Source organism: Doryrhamphus excisus, linkage group LG12 (genome assembly GCF_037039965.1).
Source record: "Doryrhamphus excisus strain RoL-2023G ecotype Guam linkage group LG12, RoL_Dexc_Guam_v1.1, whole genome shotgun sequence".
NCBI lineage: Eukaryota > Metazoa > Chordata > Actinopteri > Syngnathiformes > Syngnathidae > Doryrhamphus > Doryrhamphus excisus.
The window spans coordinates 3,174,259-3,202,054 of NC_136368.1; the positions used below are offsets into that span (position 1 = coordinate 3,174,259).

General features: G+C 42.8%; 1 protein-coding gene across 11 annotated transcripts in view; it reads left to right on the forward strand.

Moving 5' to 3' along the window:
- myo3b (myosin IIIB) overlaps positions 1-27,796 on the forward strand; it is a 103,890-nt gene that overhangs the window by 48,236 nt on the left and 27,858 nt on the right. For 6 of the 11 annotated variants that reach the window (XM_078795394.1, XM_078795391.1, XM_078795390.1 and 3 more), the window contains 10 exons: positions 5,777-5,856; positions 6,672-6,692; positions 8,916-8,993; positions 11,574-11,779; positions 15,847-15,958; positions 16,030-16,192; positions 17,880-17,960; positions 20,969-21,065; positions 24,574-24,607; positions 25,466-25,565. In XM_078795394.1, the coding sequence (XP_078651520.1) occupies positions 5,777-5,856; positions 6,672-6,692; positions 8,916-8,993; positions 11,574-11,779; positions 15,847-15,958; positions 16,030-16,192; positions 17,880-17,960; positions 20,969-21,065; positions 24,574-24,607; positions 25,466-25,565 (972 nt within the window). Of the gene's footprint in view, positions 1-5,776; positions 5,857-6,671; positions 6,693-8,915; positions 8,994-11,573; positions 11,780-12,156; positions 12,321-15,846; positions 15,959-16,029; positions 16,193-17,879; positions 17,961-20,968; positions 21,066-24,573; positions 24,612-25,465; positions 25,566-27,796 lie in introns of those variants that run through there. The other 5 variants (XM_078795392.1, XM_078795393.1, XR_013629614.1 and 2 more) reach the window with 4 other exon arrangements.

The window sequence follows — 27,796 nt, forward strand, 5'->3', positions numbered from 1 at the left end:
GGACACTCCTGCTATCCTGCTAACCCTCGGGGTACTTTTACACAACATCGACTTGGTATAAAGTGGAAAGTTTGATGTACAGGCCTTGTCAGACACCATTCCTGGCCAAAAAGGCTGTAATGCTGTATGCATACCACGCCAGACGGAAAGAAACAGGACCCACGTGGGGGCCAAATGTGGCCCGCAGGACACTAGTTTGAGGCGCCCGCCTTCATATGAAAGTTTAATGTCAGTGCGGCCCACGCAAGTTTGATATGGATGCTGTATGGTATCATGTACCCAGAAAAAATTATTACATTTGATTAATGTTCATGTTAAAGGTTAAATAACTGTTAATAGTTATCCTCCCTATCCGTGTGGAAGTGGTAAGTTTTTGGCTATTTAAGTTTAAAGGAAAATAACTTGGAGGCTACCGTTTAGGTCGCTAGCTCTCTAGTTTGCGAGTTAGCATGTGTCTCAATACCCTGCAGTTGCGCAATATGTTGTAAATAAAAAGAGTATAAATGTGACTATAGTCGTGTTTTGTCATGTCTACAGGGCTCTAATAATGCTTTGTTCATTTTAATCTGAAAAAAATCATTTGTCTACCCACCAACTATATGTGGTTTCTTAAGTTTTTATTATTTGCCGTTTTATTATTATTATTATATTTATTTATTACTGATTGATTGATTTTCTTTATTCTTGATTTGTTTATTTATTTTTCATCTTATTTTGTGCAGAAAAATAAAAAGTAAGATATTTGAGAACAGTGGAATGTTTTATCAGAGCTTTTATTGTAGAAAATCACAACCAAAGCACTGAAAAAGTTTGTATATTTTTCTGTTTTTAATAAATGCGTTTTTTTTTTGGGGGGGGGGGGGGGGGGCTGATGCGGCCCAGCCTTGCCCAGACCATAGCTCCGGTGGCCCCCAGGTAAATTGAGTTTGAGACCCCTGCTGTAGGCCTTTTGTGAGCATAGTTGTCACTTTAGCGTTTGTTTGATCAGAGGGTTAACATTAAACTTTCATATCAAGGGGTCTCAAACTAGTGTCCTGCGGGCCACATTTGGCCCGCGGACCGCGTGTTTGAGACCCCTGGTCTAGCGGCTGTCTGTTCAGGTTGTATTGATTTGTCATTATTTTCCAATAACTTGCCTTGAGGGGTCTCAAACATGCGGCCCGCGGGCCAAATGTGGCCCGCGGGACACTAGTTTGAGACCCCTGGTCTAGCGGCTGTCTGTTCAGGTTGTATTGATTTGTCATTATTTTCCAATAACTTGCCTTGAGGGGTCTCAAACACGCGGCCCGCGGGCCAAATGTGGCCCGCTGGACACTAGTTTGAGGCCCCTGGTCTAGCGGCTGTCTGTTCAGGTTGTATTGATTTGTCATTATTTTCCAATAACTTGTCTTGTCTGTTATCATGTTGACACATTGTTGTTTATTGTATGGATGATCAAGGATCAAACTCAGCATGTTCATTGGCAAGTAGCAACTGGTGTGGAAGTGTAATGAGTGATCAGGGTTCCCTGATTCCATACTGGACTGGAAACCAGCTTGAGCAACCCGACGTGACCTTTAGTTCCCCTCAGCAGTTCTCCTCTCTCCGCTTTTTAATCACAAACCTCTTCTTTATCTTCATTATTCCATGATGGAAGACCTTGTCCTCTTTCGGGGTTTGCCCGCGTTTGAATTCTAATAATCCTCATCATTAGAAAAAGTTCCTGTCTGGATCTAAATGAGGAGGTCTTCGTTCAGGCCGGACATCACAGGTGCTCCCTCGGTTTCATGTCTCAGGAGGCAGACATCTTTGAGGATGCAGACTATTAACCCGCGCTCTAATCATGCAGTCAGGAGGGGATAGGAAACCGCGCTAGCGAGGATGAATTAATGCGTACTCCAAGCTAGCAGCAAGCGTCCATTGGCGAAGGCTTAGGTACAACTGTCACAGTTTGCGCCGCGGCGCCGCAGCCCCTTCATCTCCCCTTGATGGTGTCATAGAAGTGAGAGGCGTGAAAGCGCAGTGACGCCGCGCGAGGCCGTTCCACCCGCAGCCGCTAATTCATCATGACAAATGTGCTCAGATGATCTGGCCCAGCAGCGCTAATGGGGAGAGGGGAGAGCGCACTTCATTTGCACACCACCCGCTCCAATTAATCCAAGCAGCTTTACTCTGGGCTAATTGGAGCGGGCCCCCCCCTTATCAGCCCCCCCAAAGCCCCCACCCATGTGTGCTGTGGGTACATCCGACACACTTTAACCGCTACTCTTCTCTGGTTGTTGAATCTCACTTCAACACACGACCGTTACTTACTGTGGGGGAACAAAGTGCGGCGTGGGGGCCATCTGTGGAACACTGCTGTTCTTTTATTGGCCCACGGCGCATTATGACACATACCGCTTATCCTCATAAGGTTCGTGGGGGTATGCTGGAGCCTACCCCAGCTGTCTTTGGGCGAGAGGCGAGCCAGCCAATCACAAGGCACATATAGACAAACAACCATTCACACTCACATTCATACTTATGGACAATTTGGAGTCACCAATTAACCTAGCATGTTTTTGGAATGTGGGAGGAAACCGGAGTACCCGGAGAAAACCCACACAGAGATGCTCAAGCGGAGAATTGAACCCAGGTCTTCCTGATCTCTAGACTGTGTGGCCTACATGCTAACCACTCAACATCATATATGGGAAAATCTGCAGTAATTTTACAAGAGCGTCTTAATTTTAATGTATTATTATGAGGAAAGGCTTCACGGCGAGTGGTTAGCACGCAGGCCTCACAGCTAGGAGACCCGAGTTCAATTCCACCCTCGGCCATCTCTGTGTGGAGTTTACATGTTCTCCCCGTGCATGCGTGGGTTTTCTCCGGGTACTCCGGTTTCCTCCCACATTCCAAAAACATGCTAGGTTAATTGGCGACTCCAAATTGTCCATAGGTATGAATGTGAGTGTGAATGGTTGTTTGTCTATATGTGCCCTGTGATTGGCTGGCCACCAGTCCAGGGTGTACCCCGACTCTCGCCCGAAGACAGCTGGGATAGGCTCCAGCACCCCCGCGACTCTCGTGAGGAAAAAGTTGTAGAAAATGAATGAATGAATATTACGAGGAAAGGCTTCGAGTGGTTAGCGCGAAGACCTCACAGCTAGGAGACCAGAGTTCAATTCCACTCTCGGCCATCTCTGTGTGGAGTTTGCATGTTCTCCCCGTGCATGTGTGGGTTTTCTTCGGGTACTCTGGTTTCCTCCCGGCGGTCGAGTGGTTAGCGCGCAGACCTCACAGCTAGGAGACCAGAGTTCAATTCCACTCTCGGCCATCTCTGTGTGGAGTTTGCATGTTCTCCCCGTGCATGCGTGGGTTTTCTCCGGGTACTCCGGTTTCCTCCCACATTCCAAAAACATGCTAGGTTAATTAGCGACTCCAAATTGTCCATAGGTATGAATGTGAGTGTGAATGGTTGTTTGTCTATATGTGCCCTGTGATTGACTGGCCACCAGCTCGCCCGAAGACAGCTGGGATAGGCTCCAGCACCACCGCGACCCTCATGAGGATAAGCGGTACAAAATGAATGAATGAATGAACGTTTTGCCTAGGTATCTAACCTTCATTGGAATGATTTCTGAAATTCCACAAGATTCTGTCTACAAAACTAAAACTAAAATATCAGAAATGAACAAAGATGAATAAATAATGAGAGGATAAATGTCAAAGTCGAAGATGTTTGGGTCTTTTTTGAAGTCTTCAGGTGTACGGTGATGATGTGTGATTGTCAGCAATCATTAAAGACCAAAGCGATTCATCCTAGTTTGATTTTAATCTCACTTTGATTGGCATTTGTAAGGCGTGTACTATATTAGACAGGAGAGCAGGCGCTAATGCAGTCTTTAATGCTCGTTTGTCAAAACCTGCTCTTGAAATGAAAAATGTATGGCAAACAATAGAAAGAAGTTGCTCCTGCGTGTGTTTATGCAATTGTTGCCCTGTCACAAAACCTACAAAGCTGTTCCTCCTCGCCGTTATGAGCCCAGCTTGGAGAATGCTGCTTCCTGTGTGTGCTTCTTTCTTTCTTTCTTTTTTTTTTTTTTTTTGCAAAGGTGTGTGTGGCACATCTGTGCAGCTATTGTTTATTCATGGAGTAAAGCCTTTGAAATGTGTTAAGATACTTCCCACTCATTATAAAAATCCTGCCACCCATGGATTAGGACTTTGATGCCACAATCCTGCTTCAAAGGCTGCTTTCACTGCTATTAATCACAGTTTAGCCTGTGAAGATATCGCCAGAGAAAACATTTGGACATCTTGTGCAGAAACTTTGAGACTGTCGTGCATATGCCGCATTCACAACATCCTCTGGTGTGAACGCAGATGCTCTCCTAACGTCTTTCAGCTTCTTTGGAATGGTTTTTTACCGACTTACCGCAGTAGAAGAACACTAACGATGCTACGGTTTTATGCCGCAGATGCCGATGTCGATTAATCCATGAGGTAGCTTGGCCGATACGGAGTATACAGTATACATAACTGTACTTTCTCCAATGCATTTATGATGAGTAATATACAGTATGATATAGTAATATTAGCCAGAGCAGCCGTTGGACAATCCCAAGGGTCCCTTGGCAAATAGGTAATTATTAAAAAAGTAACTTTTATTATTATTATTAAATTTTATTTTATTATTATTATTATTAAAAAATTAACTTTTAGACTTTTTGTCTGTCTTTTGCATTGCATTTATTTGTGTGATTTGTGCCCTGCCCCCTCCCCTTGGCAGTCAGGGGATCTTGGAATTGTCCTAACTTTCTTTCTTTTTATGGCATCCCTGGCTAATAGTATTCATCCTAAATACATTTAAAAATTCACGCTTACTCTACATGATTGGTATCCGCCAATCTCATTCATGGATGATCAATATCGGAATATGCAGCGTATTTCCTGATTATTTAAGTTATTTAGTGAGCTACTCAACAACATCTGGGAGACCCCTGCGATAGTATCACCATTGTAAGGCTAGGCACCCTAATGTATGTTTTTATGTTGAAAAAAAATTTGAAAAATTACCTCATGAAAGTGATAGCCACTTCTCTGTGGGACAAAAACGAGCTCCAAACTACCCGCATTGCTGTTTGTTTTAAAAACAAAATGTCACTGTGGTAAACGTCAAAAGGTCAAGAGGTCAAAGCGAACCAAGGTGTTACAGACTAGTGTTGACAAAAATTGCGTCCCCTGTCGGCTCGATTACGAGTGTTGGCAACCCTACGTAACCAAACAACCATTCACACTCCACAATTTGGAGTCCCCAATTAACCTAGCATGTTTTTGGAATGTGGGAGGAATCCGGAGTACCCGGAGAAAACCCACGCATGCACGGGGAGAAAATGCAAACTCCACACGGAGTTGTCCGAGGGTGGAATTGAACTCGGGTCTCCTAGCTGTGAGGCCTGTGCGCTAACCACTCGCAGCCGTCCTTGAATTTCACAGCTGTTAGAATAAAAGATTGTGGTAGGACTTTCACCTTATTAACGGGCCTGTCCTAACAATAACAAACTTGTCTCTTTACCCTGTAATGAATCGTTCCACAGAATCAATTTTTGTTCATATTTTGGGTGTCTGGAAAGATGAATTGGATTTACATGATGTCTTATGGGTAAAAGTGATTTGGTTTTTGTACAATTATTTTTTATTGGCCCTTTTGGAGGAAGTTAATAACAAAAAACAAAGTGGCACGGTATGTACTCCAGGACACCATCATTCCCATCATTTGTCTTTACACAAACATGCTTTTTATTTTGGATAGGGAACCTCGCTACGGCCCGAGCCCGGGTGAGCGCCGCATCTCGGTCTCTGCCTCCGCAGCTCAGCTCAGGACACAGCAAGGTGAGACTCCTGAGGTCCGACTTGTGGCGTATGAGAACATGATGTTTTTTTTTGGTTTTTTTTTTTTTTTTACGAGTTGCTCACAGGCATCGCGGCCCAATAAAAAGAAACGGTGCTGTGAAGCGTAGCCAACATTAATAGACTACCCTGTTATGTTTCTTCTCTTGCTTGTGGTGATGCGGCATCGCCATCTGGCATTCGGTGTCAGCGGCATTAAAGCACTTTTTTTTTGCAACTTTTCTGATGTTTATGGCCACTTAAGGGAACTTTTGGTTTCCCAAATTGAGAGAGGCAACACGCTTCCATCAGACCTCCTGAGTATACTTTCAACGTCTAAGTATGATGTTCTCATAAAACAAAGCCACTTTCAAAGTACAATCCCCAATACGAGTATTGGAACTGTCAAGCCAATTCCTATATTCAATTCCCAACTATTTGACTCAATTGTAAGCATCATTGGTTTCATTGAATCCTAACGCCGTACATTTAAATGTGTCGGGTTCTATGGAAAGACCTTCCAGTATTTTATGAAGCTACAGTATGTCAAGTATGTCAATGCAGTGTCTCTTGTAATTAACATTGGTCATACTGGATTATACCACAATAGTACGATAACAGTACGATATTTTCAGGTCACATCCATTTTTTTAAATCTTTTGTCTATGCAGTTCAGTTTCAAAGTTTGCTAATACTTTGGAATACCTGCACTCCATCTCCTGTGTTTGTGCTATTTTTCTACGTACTGTACTGCATACTGTACTACTTTCTCTTTCTCTCTTTTCATGTTTCTCGTCTACATGTCGCTGTACTCAAAGTCTCCCAAATACCTCTTGAAGGTAAGGCTCTGTTGGAATCAGAATGTCCGAATTTTAAATCCGCGTTTCCGCCAAACTGGTACGGTTCAATTGGGTTGACCAAGAAGCAGCTGGGACCTGATCTGGCTTGGGTTTCCTCTAAGGAGCGCACCCTGGTGGTGATAGACCAAGCAAGGGTCTTAGTCCACCGCTAGCTAAAGCTATACAGCTAAGACATACTCCAAATATGACAATTAGATGCATAAGAAACGAAGACCTGGGTCCTGGGCCTGACTAAACTTCAACTGGTGGGGTGGTTTCAGGTCGCCGGCTCTGAATACCTGGGGAAAGTGGAGTTTAGCATCACTACCTCTTAGGGCAGGGGTCTCAAACATGCGGCCCGAGGGCCAAATGCGGCCCGTGAGACGCTAGTTTGAGGCCCCCACCTTGATACCAAAGTTTAATGTTGATGTGCACACCGGACACAATTAACATGATTTTGCCCCCGCCCATACTGTTACCCCGCCCTGTTTTGCTTTGGATTAGCAATGAAGCTAAAAGGCTTATATGACGCTGGGTACAAATAAATGCAGGAAATGATTTGGAATAAATACACGTCAAGATAAAGCATCTCATCAAACATGTTGTTAAAGTTACGACGCTGCTCCCACATGGAACTGAGTACGATGCTAACTTGCTAATTGGGTCAAATTATAAAGTTTCATTAATGTTCATGTTAAAGGTTAAATAGCTGCTAATACTGTACATTTGAATCTGAAAAAAATAATTTGTCAAAATTAAGTGTCTTACGTTTTTCTTATTTGCTGTTTTATTATTATTTTACTTATTTATTACTGATTGATTGATTTATTGTCTTTATTCTTAATTTGTATGTTTCTTTTTTTTAATCTTATTTTGTGAATAGAAAAAATAATTAAGATATTTGAGAACAGTGGAATGTTTTATCAGATATTTTGGTGTGGAAAACCGGAACCAAAGTAGTGAAAAAGTGTAGGGTATAGCAGAAGCAAAAGCATTGAAGATAGTTTTTTATTGATTTTTTTCCAGTTTTTAATAAATGCATTTTGGGGTTTTTTTGAAAACCTGATGCGGCCCGGCTTCACCCAGAACCGAGCTCCGGTGGCCCCCAGGTAAATTGAGTTTGAGACCCCTGTCTTAGGGAATACTATGTGTCAAAGTCAGGCCCAAGTTGCGATTTCAGTGAATGCCAGTGAATTAAGAGGCGTAGCTCCCTCTTGCCCACAACACGCCGATGCAGAGTCAGCACCACTGAAGACACCGCACCAACCCAAAGCACAAGTGACCCAAGCCACCAGTTGCTTTAGATTCCATACCGGGGGGGTCTGTTACCTTGGTCGTCATAGACATAACTCATCATACATTTACATTTACAGTTGCATACCATGAACTGAACAGAACTGTACTTCCTGGTTCTTCCATCTGACTGTCATTCAAACTTTAACGATGTTCCTCTAACTTGGTATCTCATCCAGTCGCTCTCTGGAACGCTCGTCCGCCTCTTGGCAGCGTCAGGACATTCTAATAGCAAGTCTGTGTTCTTGATGTAATATGTACGCCATCGTGTTCTCAATCAAAGCCGCCAAGTATAGTTGAGAGGAAGTGACGGTGACAAAAAAGTCAGAATAAAGTCAAACGAGGGTAGTTAGCTAATTTCAAGTTTCGTATGTTCCTTTGTACGTGTGAGTGATCAGAAATGCTCAAAGCATCCACGGAGCTCCCGCAGAGAGCTTTGGCCGTACCTTTCTTTCTCTGTTGAAATAAAGTATTAAGGTAATGTATGCACTTTGCCACGTGGACTTACCATAAAATATCTATCGCTTCATTAATTTTGATGAAGCCATGAACTGCCAAAGCCATTAGAAGGCTTTTTTGCGTCCTCGTTAATCCGTCGTCGAGAAGGCTCCGCGCTTGATGACGTCGAGTCTCATTATTCAGACTGCAATTCTCCCGTGCCCCACAGCAGCGCTGGCTTATTCCTGAGATTGCTAGCTTTAATTGTTTATGGGGCCATGTTATTCCGACGCCACACTTAGTACAGCTGTGTGTTCCCAACCGGTTCATTTACAGGGGCTGGAATGATACCTTTTATGTCCGCAGGGGAACATCCGCTTGCAAATAAACAGCAGCTCATTTCAACCTTGCCGCATAAGAAAGGCGCAGTGACAGCCCGGTTCTGGTCCGCTCATCAATGCACGGAGTTCACCGGGAATGTGTTGTGTTCAGGTGGACACCATGGAGATGATGCGGCACCCGGAGGAAACCACCAACATGAGGAGACAGACGGTGGCCTCCTATTTCCGTGTAGGTTCTTTCTCTTTTTGCTCACTCGGTAAATGTTATCATGCTTTGTGCAGTGTGCATCACTTGTATTCAACCTGGGACCCTTGGGCCAAATTAGGCCCGTGAGAGACATGACCCCAGTTCAAACCGTGGGAGTGAACATGTTCCAGCAGATTACTAAAAGCAGCAGAGCGTTCCTGTTATATAAAGCTGTAGTCCATGACCTTTGTCGGTCCTCAGACATCTTTGAAGTCCAATAAACCTTTGTGGGGTTAGGCTTGGTGTGGGACCTTATTTGGGTTTTGGGTTTGGGTTAGGTTTAGGGGGTTGGGTTAGGGTTGGCGGCATGGTCGGGGTTGGGAAAAGGATGTGGTTAAAGAAGTACAGGGAAAATAGAAGTCTGGAAGAGTTACTTGGAGTACACAATATGGTGCATTCAAGGACCGCCAAACAAAGTGGGAAGATATACCTGAAACAAACCACATAAACATGCCAAAACTGTGAGCTTCTATTATTCATTCATTCATTCATTCATTTTCTACCGCTTATCCTCACGAGGGTCACGGGGGTGTCGGAACCTATCCCAGCTGTCGAGGTGGCCAGCCAATCACAGGGCACATATAGACAAACAACCATTCACACTCACATTCATACCTATGGACAATTTGGAGTCAGCTTCAATTATTGTTTTCACAAATAAATCACCTTATGAAATTTGAAAAGCATTTACATAAAAATCTATGTTATGAAAAATTTGTTATCATTTCTTCTGAAAGCTTTCCATGATCTGGTTTGTCCCCGCCCACAGACTGATTGTCAAATAGAGGATCTTTGACTAGGAGTTTTATTGTAGGTCTTGAAAAACATCACAGTTCCGCTCTCACAAGCAGGGCCTTTGACTAGCGTGTTTTTGTGTCGGTCCTGAAAAATAGCAGAGCTTGGACTAGCAATTTGCTGTTGTCACATAGAGGATCTTTAACTAGCGTTTTTGTTTGTTTGTACTTTGTACTGAAAAACTGCAGAGTACTCCTATCATATAGAATATCTTTGAATTGACACATGTTTTTGCATTAGGTCGTTAAATACGGCAGAGCACTCCTGTTGCATAGAGGATCTTTGACTAGAATTTTTGTTGTTGATCCTGAAAAACAGCAGAGCACTGCTGTCATTCATTCATTCATTCATTTTCTACCGCTTTTCCTCACGAGGGTCGCGGGGGTGCTGGAGCCTATCCCAGCTGTCTTTGAACGAGAGGCGGGGGTACACCCTGGACTTTTTGGAATGTGGGAGGAAACCGGAGTACCTGGAGAAAGCCCACACATGCACGGGGAGAACATGCAAACTCCACACAGAGATGGCCGAGGGTGGAATTGAACCCTGGTCTCCAAGCTGTGAGTTCTGCACGCTAACCACTCGACCACGGTGCAGCCCCTTGTGTTTTAATGCGTGACTAATATGTTACCCATATGTGGAGGTAAACGTATGAAAGTATGGCCTTGAATTGACATTATATAGAAAATAAGGATAATATAATAATCAGGGACGAGAAAATCTGGCCTTTTCGGTTCTTAGCTTTCTGAAATTAGAGCCCTCAGGACATTTTAGTTGAATAGCCTCATTTGTAGTCACCGGCGACATTAGGTAAACCCACGCAGTTACTGTACGTGTGCATACAAGAGCTGCAGTACTGGTACACAAAACACAACCACATCACTAAAATGAATACCTCTCTTCAAGGATCAATGCGAACTGTGCATTAAAAGCTCTCTGATGCACCCGTGCCAAGGGCATTGTAGAAATAAACATTTACTTCCAGCGCCTTTCGATTATTCATCAACGCTTAAGCTGCTTTTGCTTTCATGATGGTCCTTTTGCGTCATCGTGCTTACAGATGGCTGGGTAAACACACACCAGGCAGCAGATGTTGTGACAAAGGTGATCTTCCTATCAGAACCAAGTGTCAGACATGTCAACAAAGTAAGAACAAGAACTTTCCAGATATGAAAGTTGACGCCACAGTCATGTTTTACTTAATACTTTTATTATTTATGGTTGTAGTTTGCTGTGGTTAAGAATAATTAACACAATTTAGTCATGAGATTTCCCCACTTTGTTTGGCAGTCCTTTAACGCACCTTAGCACTTTAACGTGCTGTGACTGGTTATATCAATTAGTCGTCATTAGCTATCACTAGATGAGGCATATTTAGGGACTAAACCTTGATAGTGAACAACGGCAATTGAAGAGCAAAAGGGAAGATTCCGGAGAAGAATCTAATATAATTATTGTTTTTTTTATTGCAAATGTTGATATGAAATCGGAGGGGAACATCAATGTCAGGCTACCAGGAGGGTTTTGTGTCAAAATGACATTTTTATGGCCGTGGTCGAGACGCAGGGATCAGTTATTGTGTTAAATATTGTTTTATGTTATTCTTCAGGCTGGGAAAATACATTTATACTTTTCAAAATGTGAAAAGCGATACTTAAGATCTCAGCATCTTTCTCTTAAATGTCATTCTTTGCCTCTTCCGCCACACGATGGAGGTTTTCTGACCTTGATCCAGCCCACTGTCATGTTGTGATGTTGTGATGCTTGCAGTACTCGCTGATGGACTTGCTGTCTAAGATGGTGGTGGGTCAGCCACACTTTGTACGCTGCATCAAGCCCAACGACGACAGGAAGGCGCTGTGCTTCTGCAAGGACAGGGTGATGGTACAGCTGCGCTACACGGGCATCCTGGAAACGGTCAGCATTCGCCGCCAGGGATACTCCCACCGCATCCGCTTTGAAGAGTTTGTCAACAGGTAAGACACACACACACACACACACACACACACACACTGAGCACTGACGGAGATGGAGCAGAACAAGTCAGCCATGGCCTTCATCAGACAAAACACGAGTTCTTTAATTAGACGAGGTCCAAGTTGAGCGGAGCAAGAGTCTGACTAATTGGCAATCATTAGTGATAGCGCAGGAATAAATCCTACACTTCTCTTAACGGGATGGATACTCCAGCTTGGGAACAGGGATAAAATTCAAACAGGGAGGACGTGCCATTCGGAGGGGGGAGGCATTTTAATGCTCTTCTCTTTGCTATTCATAACGAGTTTGTTCTTCCATTCTGTGACCTGGAAAAGCTCTAACGTGATTTTCCTTTTCCCATTGGTATTCCTTTAAGGCGCAGTCCCAACGACACCTCCTCATTAGCTAAGTACTTTGTTTGTGTTCTTAAGACAAGATAAGCAAAACACAAAATCATAACACTTCTTGTGCTAATTGAATTAAACCAAAAATTTTATTATATATCATGTTAATGAATTATTGAAGCTATACAAATAAAATTAATATATGTAAATATAATAATGTTTTTTTTATTTTAGATGTTATTTATTAATGTATTTATTAATTGTGATTAATTAATTAATCATTTAATGTAATTGTATTTTTCAATCAAAGGCATTCTATTCTATTGGAGTTATTTTCCCAAACCAAAAGTAATTGAATTCCTTCTTCATAAATATAAATATTTACTAAGTAAACTATGAAAGGAAAATTGTAAAAAGAATAAATACTGCAATACTTTGTTGTAGTGTTAGAAATGGGATTCCGACAGCAAGCCACTCTCACCTTCCAAAGGTCACTTCAATATCGATATCGTTGGGAATGGAATATTTTCCCTCTGCCTTGAACAAGACATGTTGAAGCCCTGTTGATAGGACACACACACACAGTTTCCAGATATGCTACTATTTACTGTAAATCTCTGTCTGAGGAGCGATTAGCTGTCCAACGGAGACAAGTTGGTGCCTCGTATCGTAACATCGAAAAAAAAGGGAAGTTTCCACCCGTTGTAGGACCTCTCTGACAGAATTCATACAAGACAGCGGAACGGGGTTCTTCTCTGGGCGATCAGTTGGGCTTCGCTAAACCGTTGTTGGCCGCATTGCAGTTGTTTGTTTTTCGATTGTAAACTGCAAACTGTCCTTGAAACTTGTCACATGATGCTGCCTGCTGAATGTGCACTATGACTAACAAAGTGACCCAGCATGCTTTGCGGTGGGAATGCATGGGTGTTATATTGGCATTTGTGTTCTGATTCGGCGTTTATTTAGTCATGTGTCACGTGTGGTGGTCTTTCTTTGGCATCGTGGTGCAGACTGTTGTCTGGGTGGCTACATATTTTTTAAAAATGTCTAAAATTGACATTAAATAAAGCATCTGGTCAGCCCAATTTGACCATCGGGGGCCGTACTTTGCCAACCCCTGGCTCGTTGACTTTAAAGAGTCAGCTTTATGAGTAGAACCCTGATCTCCTGACTGTGAGGCCAACATGCTAACCACTAAGCCACAATGTGACAATGAGAGGCGGGGTGCTTTTAATATTTCAACTCTACACTGATAGAATTACATCGTTTTTCCTCACAAATTTCACTTAGGATTTATTCTTGTAAAATTATAGTATTTTTTCCCCCATTTCTGTTTTGGTATTTCCAACCTATTTCAGCTTTCTTAATTTAATCAAATTATGACTTTTTACCCAAATTTTGATATTATTCCTGTAACATTACACCTTTTTCCACAACCTAATTTAAAAATTTGACAACTTAATTTATCGTTTTGTTTGCTCATATAACAACTTTTTTTAAAAAAAAAAGGCTTTTTTTCTTTAAAATGTCAACTTTATGCGACTAAAATGATGTTATTTTTCTTATTTTACAACATTTTCTCATTAGATTACAACTTTTTTTCATTCATTTATTCATTTTCTACCGCTTTTTCCTCACGAGGGTCGCGGGGGTGCTGGAGAGAGGCGAGAGGTGGGGTGCACCCTGGACTGGTGGCCAGCCAATCACAGGGCACATATAGACAAACAACCATTCACACTCACATTCATACCTATGGACAATTTGGAGTCGCCAATTAACCTAGCATGTTTTTGGAATGTGGGAGGAAACCGGAGTACCCGGAGAAAACCCACGCATGCACGGGGAGAACATCCAAACTCCACGCAGAGATGGCGAAACCGATATCCTTACTGTGCGGCCAACATGCTAACCACTCGACCACTATGCGGCTAAATTGCGAGATGATGGCCTACTGTCATCTACCACAGTCAGTAGTCCATCGTCCTCTGATCACTGTACATAAGTTTTATTATATTTTCCTATTGTGTTTACTGTTAAGCCGTGTATGATACATTTGTGAATGATGCTGCCGCCACAGGATCAGCATCATCCCACCTGAGCCACACAGGAAGTCCGAATGGCTAAACTCCACTTGAAATGAAAAGCGATTTAAACGCATCCCCTCATATCAAAGGCCCGTCTGATGTTGGGAGCAGCGCTTTTGTGTTTATCATCAAAGAAATAACAAGAAGAAGAAAATGAAGGCTGAGGCGGGGAACGCTGTTCAAAGAAGTTTTCCTCTCCATTGTTGTTTTTCCCAGCGACGGCGGAACAGAAGAGATGAAGTAGTTGTAGTTGTGGTGCTTTCATGCACCGCTTTAGTGCTGCTATTTTGTAAACTCCCAACAAAGAGTGCGTGTGAGGCAAGTAGTAAGATGTCTGCAGATATTCCCAGGATGATGGCAGCCCTTCTTTGTGGGCTGTTGAGAAAGAACCCAACTTAACATCGGAAAAGACTCAAGGAGAGACGGTGAAGTCTTGCCTTGATTGCTGTTAAGACCCGTAACGCACACCATCAAATCCTCAGCCATTATTCCGAAAGTAACTCACAACTTTGGGTCTGCCTCCGTGGGAACGTTTTCAACCAAATAAACCATTTATCTGAAAACAGGTCTGCCATTCACATTAAAACAAAAAAACAAGTACAGTGAAACTTTAGTTGGTGTCTTTAGTCCTTTCCAGAAGGTCTGACTAACAAAAAAAACCTTTTCCTCTCTATGGATGGACATGAAAAGCACTTACCAACCAATTATGAATGAATAATTATACCTTTGAACACCATTAGAGCCCTATAGACCTGAAATAACACCCCTATAGTCACATTTGCACTCCTATCACCCAATATAATAGACATAATAAGAGAAAATAAGAAATAACTAGGGTGGCACGGTGGTCGAGTGGCAGACCTCACAGCTAGGAGACCAGGGTTCAATTCCCCCCTCGGCCATTTCTGTGTGGCGTTTGCATGTTCTCCCTGTGCATGCGTGGGTTTTCTTCAGGTACTCCGGTTTCCTCCCGGTGGTTGAGTGGTTAGCGCGCAGACCTCACAGCTAGGAGACAAGGGTTCAATCCCACCCTCGGCCATCTCTGTGTGGAGTTTGCATGTTCTCCCCGTGCTTGTGTGGGTTTTCTCCGGGCACTCCGGTTTCCTCCCACATTCCCAAAACATGCTAGGTTAATTAGCAACTCCAAATTGTCCATAGGTATGAATGTGAGTGTGAATGGTTGTTTGTCTATATGTGCCCTGTGATTGGCTGGCCACGAGTCCAGGGTGTACCCCGCCTCTCGCCCGAAGACAGCTGGGATAGGCTCCAGCACCCCCCGCGACCCTCGTGAGGAAAAGCGGTAGAAAATGAATGAATGAATAATTATACCTTTGAACACCATTAGAGCCCTCTAGACCTGAAATAACACCCCTATAGTCACATTTTGCACTCCTATTACCCAATATAATAGACATAATAAGAGAAAATACCATTTTATAATACCACCAATTCCACCCTCGGCCATCTCTGTGTGGAGTTTGCATGTTCTCCCCGTATGAATGTGAGTGTGAATGGTTGTTTGTCTATATGTTCCCTGGCAAAATGAAACCAGGGTAGATGAGTCCAATCACAGGGCTGACCCACAGGGACATAGCTTCCTTACATCATTGCCTTGCACACCTTTACCTTCACCTTCAGGTACTACTACCTTGCCTTCCGGGCTCACCAGATGCCAGAGACCAGCAAAGAGAATGTGGCCGCCATCCTGGAGCGAGCCAGACTGCAAGACTGGGTGCTGGGCAAAACAAAGGTAGTGTGATATTGAAATCCTTCAACAATATTCGGATGGTTTGGTAGTAAGACCAGGTTTGGTGGTGTCAGGTGTTCCTGAGGTACTACCACGTGGAGCAGCTGAACCTGCTGCTGCGGGAGGTGATAGCTCGGGTGGTGGTGATGCAAGCCTACACCAAAGGTTGGCTGCAGGCACGACGCTACCAAAAGCAGAAGGACAAGAGGAACCGCTGTGCTACTGTCATCCAGTCAGGTAAGTCGAGTCAGAATTCCGATCAGCTTCATGTCGAGTTTGAATTCTCTCCCCATGCTGGTGTGGGTTCTGCTCTTTATTTCTATTGTGTAAGATGGCGGGACTAAAAAGTACTCCTTAAAGGGACTTGTTATCATCATTTTCTGCCCTTTGTTAGACTTGTGGACTCCTATAGAGCAGCTACACACAATAACCTGCACAGAAAGCTTTCTCGACCTTCTAGAATCTGCACCTACTCCAGCTGAATTTGCTTGGATTTTCAAAACGGTCTGTTTTTTTCCGACCACGGCCCGCCTCCAGGCCCAGTCCTCTGTGATTGGTCACACTCCGTGCTACCACGGTGGACGCCTGTACAGTATAACAAAGTCCGAGAGCCAGTCTTAGAAAAAAACTCTCTGAAACCGAACGTTTTGAGTCATCCCTAACTTCTTTCAGGGCTCACTTCTAAATATGCAAACCTCATGATATGAAACTTTGGCATGGTTTAACACCAAAATACAACATTGTAATGACATTTATTGGTCAGAAAAGTGGAAAAAGCATCATAGTACTTTTTTTTTTACTTAAGTATCAATCAATCAATCACCTTGGGTTCTAATAAAAAATACGTACATATTTTTATTCTTCTAACCCGTTAAAGGCCCAGGTCACTGGTTTTGCTTGGAGGAATACACACAATGATATATATATTTTATTATATTCCATAAATAAAGGTTACGGGCTGGGCTCTTTGTCAAAGATCAGACTAAACTATACATATGATAGTAAGATACTTTTTTGCAGGGTTCAGTTCAGACGCCCCAAAAGGGCAAAAGTTCCACTCCAAAAAAACTGCTGTAAAAGCATCAGATGAATATAAGATAAGATAAGATAAGATATGCCTTTATTCGTCCCTCAGTGGGGAAATTTGTATTGCACAGCAGCAAGAGTACAGAATCAGTTAAGTAGTACAAAATACACAATATAGAACAATATAAACAACCCAAGTATTAACAAAATCAACAGTTTTTCCCAGAGTTCTATACAATACAGTATGTAGATAATATGAAACGAGATGAGATATATGACCAGTCTATACACTGAGAACTTGTTAGAGAGTTAATATGAGGCATTATGGAAATACTTCACATAGAACTTAGTATATTGCATTTAAAGCCCTTAATATTGCACATGGAGGTTGATCAGATATTGCACAGTGAATGGTCTGGAGTAGCTATACTGACTATAAAAGCAAGTATTACACATATGTACATAGTGGTGTACGTAGTGGTGTATATTTGCTGCCTTTGTTGCTAAAAGCTCTCAATCAACTCATCTCACGTCACTGGCTACCGGTGTGGTGGGACGGGGACTTCAGCATGGAAAGCTACATGAAGGGTTTCGGTTCCAAGTGGTAGGCGAAACCGAACTTGAACGCTTGATGCTGAAGTGGTTGGAGTGATCCCTGATGTGATCAATGGTAAAAGAGTTTGATAACCACAGCTTGACCTTGGCGGGCTGAGAGCAAGGCTTCGGGGGAGACAATAAGACTTCAGAGAGTTCCCAGAGAAGGGATCTATCCCTGCGCCACCTGCTTTAGCCGCTGTTTTGAAGTGGGATCTCATGTTGTGTGTGTGTGTGTGTGTGTGTGTGTGTGTGTGTGTGTGTGTGTTGTATTTCACACAAACACGCTTTTGTCTTCCCCCAGCCTGGAAGGGCTACGTCGCTTGGCAGAACCTCAAGCAAATGAAGAAGGAGCGAGAAGAGGCAGCTGTCCGTATCCAGTCAGGTAAAGATCTTGTGTCACCAGGCGGGTCGACGAGGAACGAGACGAGACAAGGTTTTACTTTTAAGAAAAATACGATGGGTAATTTTCATTTTAGTCACACAGCAATGCTGGTGTATTTTGAAATGTTTATTATCCACCAAAATTATTATACATTTTTATTAACATTATTTATGACCCACTAGGGTTCCGATAATAAATATTTATTTTATATATTTTTTTATTTTATTACTTTTCTCTTATTTTACTTTTATTTTTATTTTTTTGTTTTATTTTTTAAGTAAAATTGCAATTTTTTTCCTTTTTTCCTCTTAATATTTTGATTTACTTTATGGTGCTAAAATGACATTTTTGTAGCAGAAATTATTTGCTTTTTGCTTATTTCTTTGTTGAAATTTTTTTTTATATTACATTGTGAGAAGTAATATATTATTTTATTCTTGTAAAATTACAACTTTTTCTTGTTAGATTACAACTCCTTTTCTTAATATTTTGACTTCATTTTTTTACGACAGGTTTTTCCGTTATTGTTTTGATTTTCTTGTTAAATAAAATTTTGTGCCCAGAGCCAGTAAAAACAAAAAACAGCCACGTAATGAAAATGCCATGTATGCTTCACCATCATATTTTGATCGAAGTCAGTCATATGCGGCGATTGTGTTTTGATCAGACAAATCTGAAGTAACTTTGATCAAATGTAGGATGATGACAGTAACACAGTGGCAGCTGTTCCACTTGAAAATTAACGTCAAACATCAAGTGTAGGATTGCAAGGTTTCTAGCGTGCGTAAAACACTTCCAGTCCTGCCTGGCACACTGCCGCTGTACATACTGTACATATATTACATAGATTTCCCTCAAGAAAACCTTTCTCTAAATGAGAAATATCTTCATGTTTAAATCTGGGGGGGATGTCCTGATGGTTTGAAAAGACCACGTCTTTGTCAACGCCGTATTTTGATGCGCGTGAGTTGCCCAGGAAACAGTAATAATTGATTAATAATGCGCCCAGACAAGCTTTTGGGCAGCATGTGGTCCCCATGTTCCAGAAGAACAGTGCACGCTGAGATCGGGCTCCCCTTTCATCTCCTTCCCAGTGAAGGCGAGAGAGGGGCTTATCCCTTCTGTTTCCTCGCCACTTCCTCTCACAAATTCCTCGCCTATTACGCGGCCCTCACATACCAGAAACAAGATGCCTTTTTATACTGTCAACCTTTTCATCTGAAATGTAAATGAATTCTTACTCAGTATGCCTTGACGAAGATCAAAGTCAGCACATTAACCTTCCTGCCCGGCCCCCCCACCCTCCGCCGTGGAGGACAAGAGTGTGTGCCAAAAGGGGGCAGGATGGAGGAGGGCAGGGGGAGGAGATCTGGCATTGTTTGGCCCGGTTCTCCTCGGGCTACCCTCATCTGGCACACGGAGTGTCGCACCTTTTGTGTGCGCGTCTGCCGTGAACACGCCGCTAAATAACGAAAGGCGGTGAAAGTCCTCCCTCTGTCGCCGCCGTAGAGGAGCGTGCTCGTGTGTGGCCGCCGGCATGGAGGGAAAAAAGTGGGGGAGGGTTATTTGGAGAACCTGAACCTGACATAAGTGGGGCCCGGGGCCCCCCTGGCGCAACACTCTAATACATTGACATGGTGTGTTCTCTGCAGCTTATAGCCTTTTGAGGTGGGCCGCATTTGCATGTGGAAAATAAACAGATGCCTTTCAAATGCATGAGCCTGGTGGCCCCTCAGATCTCAGCGGGGGCCCCCTAGGGGACACCCTCACCCATCGATCAGATTAAACCATGGAGAATACAACCACAGCTCAGCGGTGTAGCGCAGTTCTCCTGCAGTTTTCCTGCACTTATATTTTTACAAGAGAAGCACAAAGCAGTCAGGCTTCATTTCCTGTACAATCCATCCACTTCCTTAAAGCAAGGAAGTTGACCTTTAAGCAAAGTGTACGTATTCTTTGGATAATCAAACATTTTTAAGCATAAAAATGTCAAAATGAATGAAAATACCAGCATTCAGCATGACGTGATATGTAATGAAATGTCTGCACCTTTAAGAGGCGTGGCCTGTTAAGTGATGCTAATTAGATTTGACTGAGTTAGTTAGAAAGTGCGAGTGACTGGCTTGAGTTGTGGCTGACAGCAGCTCCTGTGCCCAGGAGTGACTAGGTGTCAGTAAATGTTACATTTAGAGGAAATTGCCACCACAGGAAGTATGCTGTCAATCATAACTTGTGAGTCCGTTATGTCTTATATGTCTTATATGTATAAAAGTGATTATAGGGGTGTTACTTCATGTCTAGAGGGCTCTACTAATGTTAAAAAAAGCATATTTCGAGGGTTTTAGACAGGTTTTCTATGCTCTAATTAGCGAAATATTACATTTATAAATAACAAATCCTACTATGCGGAAATTCACTTATCACGGTTGGGTCTGGGGCCAATTAACCGTGATAAACGAGGGATTATTGTACAGTCGATCCACGCTTTTCACAGGGGTTGAATAATAACTTAATTAATAACTCTTGATGGGCGGCACGGTAGTCAAGTGGTTAGCGCGCAGACCTCACAGGTCATATTCATAGGTATGAATATGAGTGTGAATGGTTGTTTGTCTATATGTGCCCTGTGACTGGCTGGCCAGTCCAGGGTGTACCCCGCCTCTCGCCCGAAGACAGCTGGGATAGGCTCCAGCACCCCCCGCGACCCTCGTGAGGAAAAGCGGTAGAAAATGAATGAATGAATGAACAATGCAGAAATTCACTTATCACGGTTGGGTCTGGAGCCAATTAACCGTGATAAACGAGGGATTATTGTACAGTCGATCCACGCTTTTCACAGGGGTTGAATAATAACTTTATTAATAACTCTTGATACTTACTAATAACTTTATTATTTTGCCAGGCCAAAGAAATTGTGTCAGATCTTTTAACACCCCTCGTCAACAGGAAGGAAAGGAGCGAGTTTTCCGATAATGTGAGCGCATATCTGAAATTCATCTCTTGTGCAGCTTACAGAGGCCATCGGGTGCGTCGGGACTGTGGACCTCAGAGGCACAGATGTAACCCCGAGGCTGGAGTCAAGACCACCAAGGAGGACCATATGGGGTGAGCCTCCACATCCTCTCCTCCAGGGCCTTTCTTTCATATGCGTTCTCGCTGCACTACACAATCAGAGTAAAGCCTCGTTTACACTTGCATGCACTTTATGCCTGCAGCGGTACGCAATTTTGTGTGCCAGTGGCGTGCCAATGACTAAATTGGTGGTAAACAGGTGTGAAGTATGTGTAAACCGTGCGGGGGCTGCATGCCAGGGCAGAAAGAGCATTTTCAAATGTTCAAAATTTGCAACAGGCATGATTTCTGTGAACTGGTCGTGAATACAACATGAACGCACCGCAAACTATGATGTCCTAACAATGCAGGGGGGCGTATCTGCATGTCTCAATCACATAAATGGGTTAACCTCTTCATCACCTCTTGGAGCAATTTGGAGAGAATATTTGTAGCCTGGTCAAATGGTGCCAACGTGCACCATTTTTGATCATTCAAAAATTTTTGAAAACAAAAAAGTGTTTTTATATTAAAAATTTTTTGAAAAAAAAACACTTTTTTGTTTCTTTACTTTATTTGCCTTTTATTTAAATAAAAGGTTAAATAAAAGGCAAATAAAGTAAAGAAACAAAGTGTTTTTATATTAAAAAGTGTTTTTATATTAAAAAATTTTTGAAAACAAAAAGTGCTTTTGTATAAAAAAATTTTTAAAATAAAAACACTTTTTTGTTTCTTTACAAAAAAGCGTTTTTATAATAAAAAATTGTTGAAAATAAAAGTGTTTTTATATTCAAAAATTTTTGAAAATAAAAACACTTTTTTGTTTCTTTACTTTATTTGCCTTTTATTTAAATAAAAGGTTAAATAAAAGGCAAATAAAGTAAAGAAACAAAGTGTTTTTATATTAAAAAGTGTTTTTATATTAAAAAATTTTTGAAAACAAAAAGTGTTTTTATATTAAATTTTTTTTTAAATAAAAACACTTTTTTGTTTCTGTACAAAAAAGTGTTTTTATAATAAAACATTGTTGAAAATAAAAGTGTTTTTATATTCAAACATTTTTGAAAATAAAAACACTTTTTTGTTTCTTTACTTTATTTGCCTTTTATTTAAATAAAAGGTTAAATAAAAGGCAAATAAAGTAAAGAAACAAAGTGTTTTTATATTAAAAAGTGTTTTTATATTAAAAAAATTTTGAAAACAAAAAGTGTTTTTATATTAAAAAAATTTTTAAATAAAAACACTTTTTTGTTTCTTTACAAAAAAGTGTTTTTATAATAAAAAATTGTTGAAAATAAAAGTGTTTTTATATTCAAAAATTTTTGAAAATAAAAACACTTTTTTGTTTCTTTACTTTATTTGCCTTTTATTTAACCTCCAAATGTGTCACATCATTTTGCCTGACCCTGTATCTTCTATCCATATCGGGATATGAGTTTTGGTCCATATCTCCCTGCCCTAGAAGGAATGAAGGAGGAACCCAGGTACCACTGTACGCACCGAAAAGTTGTTCCCACAATCTCCATCGGAATCCTATGTGGCTGTGGGCCAATTCCAAGCAAATTGTGGATTTACACATCTGAAAGTGTTATGCTGCTTGCATCCTTCATCCAAGTGCAGCCTCATCTGGGAGTTTTCTCTCCGTGTTTACAATCATATTCCTTGGTGAGAAAGACTTCAAACCTTCTCAACAATTCTGTTTAATCAGCCCTGGAATCTCTCCGTATAGATCCACTTTGACATCATCTGGCAGGAGTTTCATTCTCTTCACCTCGCAAGCGTTTCTCCTGCCTTTGGATGGCTTCAACAGTGGAGAACCTTCACAATGTGTCAGAACAATAACCGTGCTCGGTATTCATAGAACATAAGCCGTGTTTCTAATATTGTCAACCGTGGCTCTTGATATGATGTGGTACACCAATGGAAACACTTAGCCACTATAATGAGCATACTGTTCATTTCATTTCATACCACTCGAACCTAATATCAAAGAATTTATGATTCATTCACAAAATAAATAATTCTAATGAATAAAAGGAAATAATTTTTTAATCCATTTCAATGAAACAATATTTTCAGCATATTATATGTGATCATGCCAAGTGGGTAGCACGCAGGCCACACAGCTAGGAGACCCGAGTTCGAGTCCACCCTCAGGCTGTGTAGTAGTGGCTGTGTAGTAGTGACTGTGTAGTAGTGACTGTGTAGTAGTGGCTGTGTAGTAGTGGCTGTGTAGTAGTGACTGTGTAGTAGTGACTGTGTAGTAGTGGCTGTGTAGTAGTGGCTGTGTAGTAGTGGCAGTGTAGTAATGACTGTGTAGTAGTGACTGTTTAGTAGTGACTGCGTAGTAGTGACTGCGTAGTAGTGGCAGTGTAGTAGTGGCAGTGTAGTAGTGACTGTGTAGTAGTGGCTGTGTAGTAGTGGCAGTGTAGTAATGACTGTGTAGTAATGACTGTGTAGTAGTGGCAGTGTAGTAATGACTGTGTAGTAGTGGCTGTGTAGTAGTGGCTGTGTAGTAGTGACTGTGTAGTTGTGACTGTAGTAATGGCTGTGTAGTAGTGGCTGTGTAGTAGTGGCTGTGTAGTAGTGACTGTGTAGTAGTGGCTGTGTAGTAGTGGCTGTGTAGTAGTGGCTGTGTAGTAGTGGCTGTGTAGTAGTGGCTGTGTAGTAGTGACTGTGTCGTAGTGGCTGTGTAGTAATGACTGTGTAGTTGTGACAGTGTAGTAATGACAGTGTAGTAATGACTGTCGTAGTAACTGTGTAGTAGTAACTGTGTAGTAGTAACTGTGTAGTAGTGACTGTGTAGTAGTAACTGTGTAGTAGTGACTGTGTAGTTGTGACAGTGTAGTAATGACTGTTGTAGTAACTGTGTAGTAGTGGCTGTGTAGTAGTGACTGTGTAGTAGTTGCTGTGTAGTAGTGACTGTGTAGTAGTGACTGTGTAGTAGTGACTGTGTCGTAGTGGCTGTGTAGTAGTGACTGTGTAGTAGTGACTGTGTAGTAGTGGCTGTGTCGTAGTAACTGTGTAGTAGTGGCTGTGTAGTAGTGGCTGTGTAGTAGTGGCTGTGTAGTAGTGACTGTGTAGTAGTGGCTGTGTCGTAGTAACTGTGTAGTAGTGACTGTGTAGTAGTGGCTGTGTCGTAGTAACTGTGTAGTAGTGACTGTGTAGTAGTGGCTGTGTCGTAGTAACTGTGTAGTAGTGACTGTGTAGTAGTGGCTGTGTCGTAGTAACTGTGTAGTAGTAACTGTGTAGTAGTGACTGTGTAGTAGTGGCTGTGTCGTAGTAACTGTGTAGTAGTAACTGTGTAGTAGTGACTGTCGTAGTAACTGTGTCGTAGTGGCTGTATCGTAGTAACTGTGTAGTAGTGGCTGTGTCGTAGTAACTGTGTAGTAGTGACTGTCGTAGTAACTGTGTAGTAATGACTAATGTAGTAGATGTCCTCACTGACATGAGCATAGCAACCCCGAGTGAAGTATTTTAAAGCAGTATTTTAATCTAACCCAAATGCCAAAAAAAGCCCGTTTCTGCTGCTGTCACTTACAACCACTCCTTACTTTCACAGGTGTAAGAGCCCGACGAGCGCGAACCAGGCCAACGTGAGTAAGGAAATATCTGTCAAAGTAGTATTTGATTGACCGGAGCCCCCCTACTTCTAGCCGTGTATCTCGAGCAGCGCTCCTCTTTAAGGCGGCAGATTATTCCTTTGGAAATGTTTTGAGTCCTTGAGACAAAAAAAGAGTTGTGGCGGAGAAGACAGGGTGGTACGGGAGGGAGCGAGAGAATCAAAAAGCTGGAAATGCACGGCTGAGAATAAATGCTCACTCTTCCCCCCCGAGGTGATTTGTCTTTGCGCTCCTCTTTCTACAGATGTTAGAGCCCTTTTTTAGTAAAGACCTGAGGTTCTTTGGTAGCACTTTGATATCCTGCTCGGATTCAATATGTGAAATAGAAGAGCCACTCCGTGACTTGGAGCACATCACGCTCTTTGAAGTCTGATCCAATTTTTGCTGCTCACCATTTGATGTTGAAAGGATGAAATGAGGGAAATGTACAGTTTTTGCCAGTAACTCTGCAGAGCATATGTAAGATTAAAAAAGCAAAATCCTTTGGAGGATGTACTTAGAAATGTTAAGCAGATTAATACTTTCCTATACCTCTTTTATTCCGAGATCAAATTAAATATGAGTGGAAGTCTGGCCTGTTTCCCCCCCCCCCCCCTAACCCCCCCATTCCACAATTAAGTCAGTGTTTGCTAGGAGGTAGCGCCATGCAACTGCATTAGCATTTGATTAACATTGCAAAGCGTATTAATAGCTTGCACTTATACAGTATGTGTGCCAAATTGTAAATAAACCAACGCCACGAACGCATCACTAGTTCTTGAGTTCTTGTTTCCCGCTTGCGGCCCTGACTAACGTCGCTCCTTCGGGTGTGTTCACGCCTCTTCTTTCAAGGTCGGGCCCGAGAGCAGAGACAGACACGTGAAAGACGCCAAAAGAGACAAAGACGGTATGACGAAGCCTCGCAGGGAGACAGCCAGGCAGTGTAAACAAGGTAAGCCTGCGCGCCACGCTGCCGGCTGCGGGTAATTACGCAGAAATCCCGCTTTAGTGGATAAAGTGCCATTTTTAATGCAAGGGGAGGGGGCGGGGCTTTTGCACTTTGTCATCCCGTACCAATCTTCCGCTGTCATTCATTCATGACAGCAAAAGGTGTACCCGCGGTAACGCAGGTCAACTGTCATAAATGTCTCCCGATGCGAGGTGGGAGAGGCACTGAGACTTGAGAAGCATTACCCCCCCCCCCCACCTCGCTAAGGATCTCATCAATTGACCCGCAAAGCAGCCATGACATCACAAAATACAAACGCTGATTTGTTGAACATATGTTTTGATTTGCTGTTTGCCCCCAGGCCATGAATGACATTAATTCCGGTGCCCACCACTATAAGGGCACCGGGGGGGGCCCCCAGCCCATCATTAGCGCTATTAGAGGTAAAGCAACGGAGGTGGAATAGCATTTAGCCGCTCGACCGGGAGATTACGGGGATTAGACATGATAATGTAACACAGACGGGGCTCTCGGAGCGGGCCCCAGGATTAGTGTCAGCACGCCGCAGCAGGTCTGGGTTAGATAGCGGCTAATTCGCTAATGCTGCATACAGGTGACCCCCCCCAGCTCCCAGCCATGGGCTGCTACTCAAGTGTCTGATTTGGAGTGTCGGAGTGATCACAGAGGAGACGTTTCCATGAACACGTGTATCTCTACCACGTTTGGCATCAAACATTGACGGCCCGGCACAATTATTAATGACTGCTATTGGCACCGGGCGTCACGGTGGTCTAGTGGTTAGCGCGCAGACCTCACAGCAAGGAGACCAGCATTCAATTCCACCCTTGGTTTGCATGTTCTCCCCGTGCATGCGTGGGTTTTCTCCGGGTACTCCGGTTTCCTCCCACATTCCAAAAACATGCTAGGTTAATTAGCCACTCCAAATTGTCCATAGGTATGAATGTGAGTGTGAATGGTTGTTTGTCTATATGTGCCCTGTGATTGGCTGGCCACCAGTCCAGGGTGTACCCCGCCTCTTGCCCGAAGACAGCTGGGATAGGCTCCAGCACCCCCCGCGACCCTCGTGAGGAAAAGCGGTACGAAATGAATGAATGAATAATTATACCTTTGAACACCATTAGAGCCCTCTTGACCGGAAATAACACCCCTATAGTCACATTTGCACTCCTATTACCCAATATAATAGACATAATAAGAGAAAATAAGAAATAACTAGGGCGGCACGGCGGACGAGTGGTTAGCGCGCAGACCTCACAGCTAGGAGACCAGGGTTCAATTCCACCCTCGGCCATCTCTGTGTGGAGTTTGTATGTTCTCCCCGTGCATGCGTGGGTTTTCTCCGGGTACTCCGGTTTCCTCCCGGCGGTCGAGTGGTTAGCACGCAGACCTCACAGCTAGGAGACCAGGGTTCAATTCCACCCTCGGCCATCTCTGTGTGGAGTTTGCGTGTTCTCCCCGTATGAATGTGAGTGTGAATGGTTGTTTGTCTATATGTGCCCTGTGATTGGCTGGCCACCAGTCCAGGGTGTACCAGCAGAATGTCACTGTGGTTAAAAGTCCCATTCGGAGTTGTTCCAAGACCAGAAGCTAGGCGGTGCTGTCAGTGCCGTGTGTTCGATATCGTTTACATGTCGACTGCTATTTCTTTCATTTGGAGAGTAGATGCTGTGATATTTTTAATGAATGATCTTCCTCCTCCTTCCACTCTCCGGCACAGCGAGTCAGCTACGACGCTAGCAGCTGTAGCTGAGTGTGGAGCCTTTATTCACTTCTTGAAAGTATGCTTTGCTCTGCTCAACCTTCCGAAATTGCTCCCTGCCGCCCATCTGCAGTTGGGTACTTTTCGGAAAAAGCTGAGTGCTTGTTTTGAAAATGTCTTCCGATATTACATTTTCAGTTTTTTGCTCATTTCTCGCCACATCCACATCCATCTCGGCAAATCCATTCAGAATATTCTTCTGACATTTTCTAACTGTGTCATTGTGAGACTGGCCCACCCCTCCCTTTCCTTGCTCATCCAATCAGCAGTCAGAACACAGTGCCGCTGCATTCATGGACTTGTGGTGAGTCGGATATTTAATATTCTTTCTTTAAAAAAAAGCACACTTCCTACACTTCGGTGTTAAAACAAATCACAGAGCTTAGCATGGGAGCCGCAACAAGGGGGCTGACGTCCCGACGTCCCGAGCCGCATGTTGCCAACCATGTGTGTG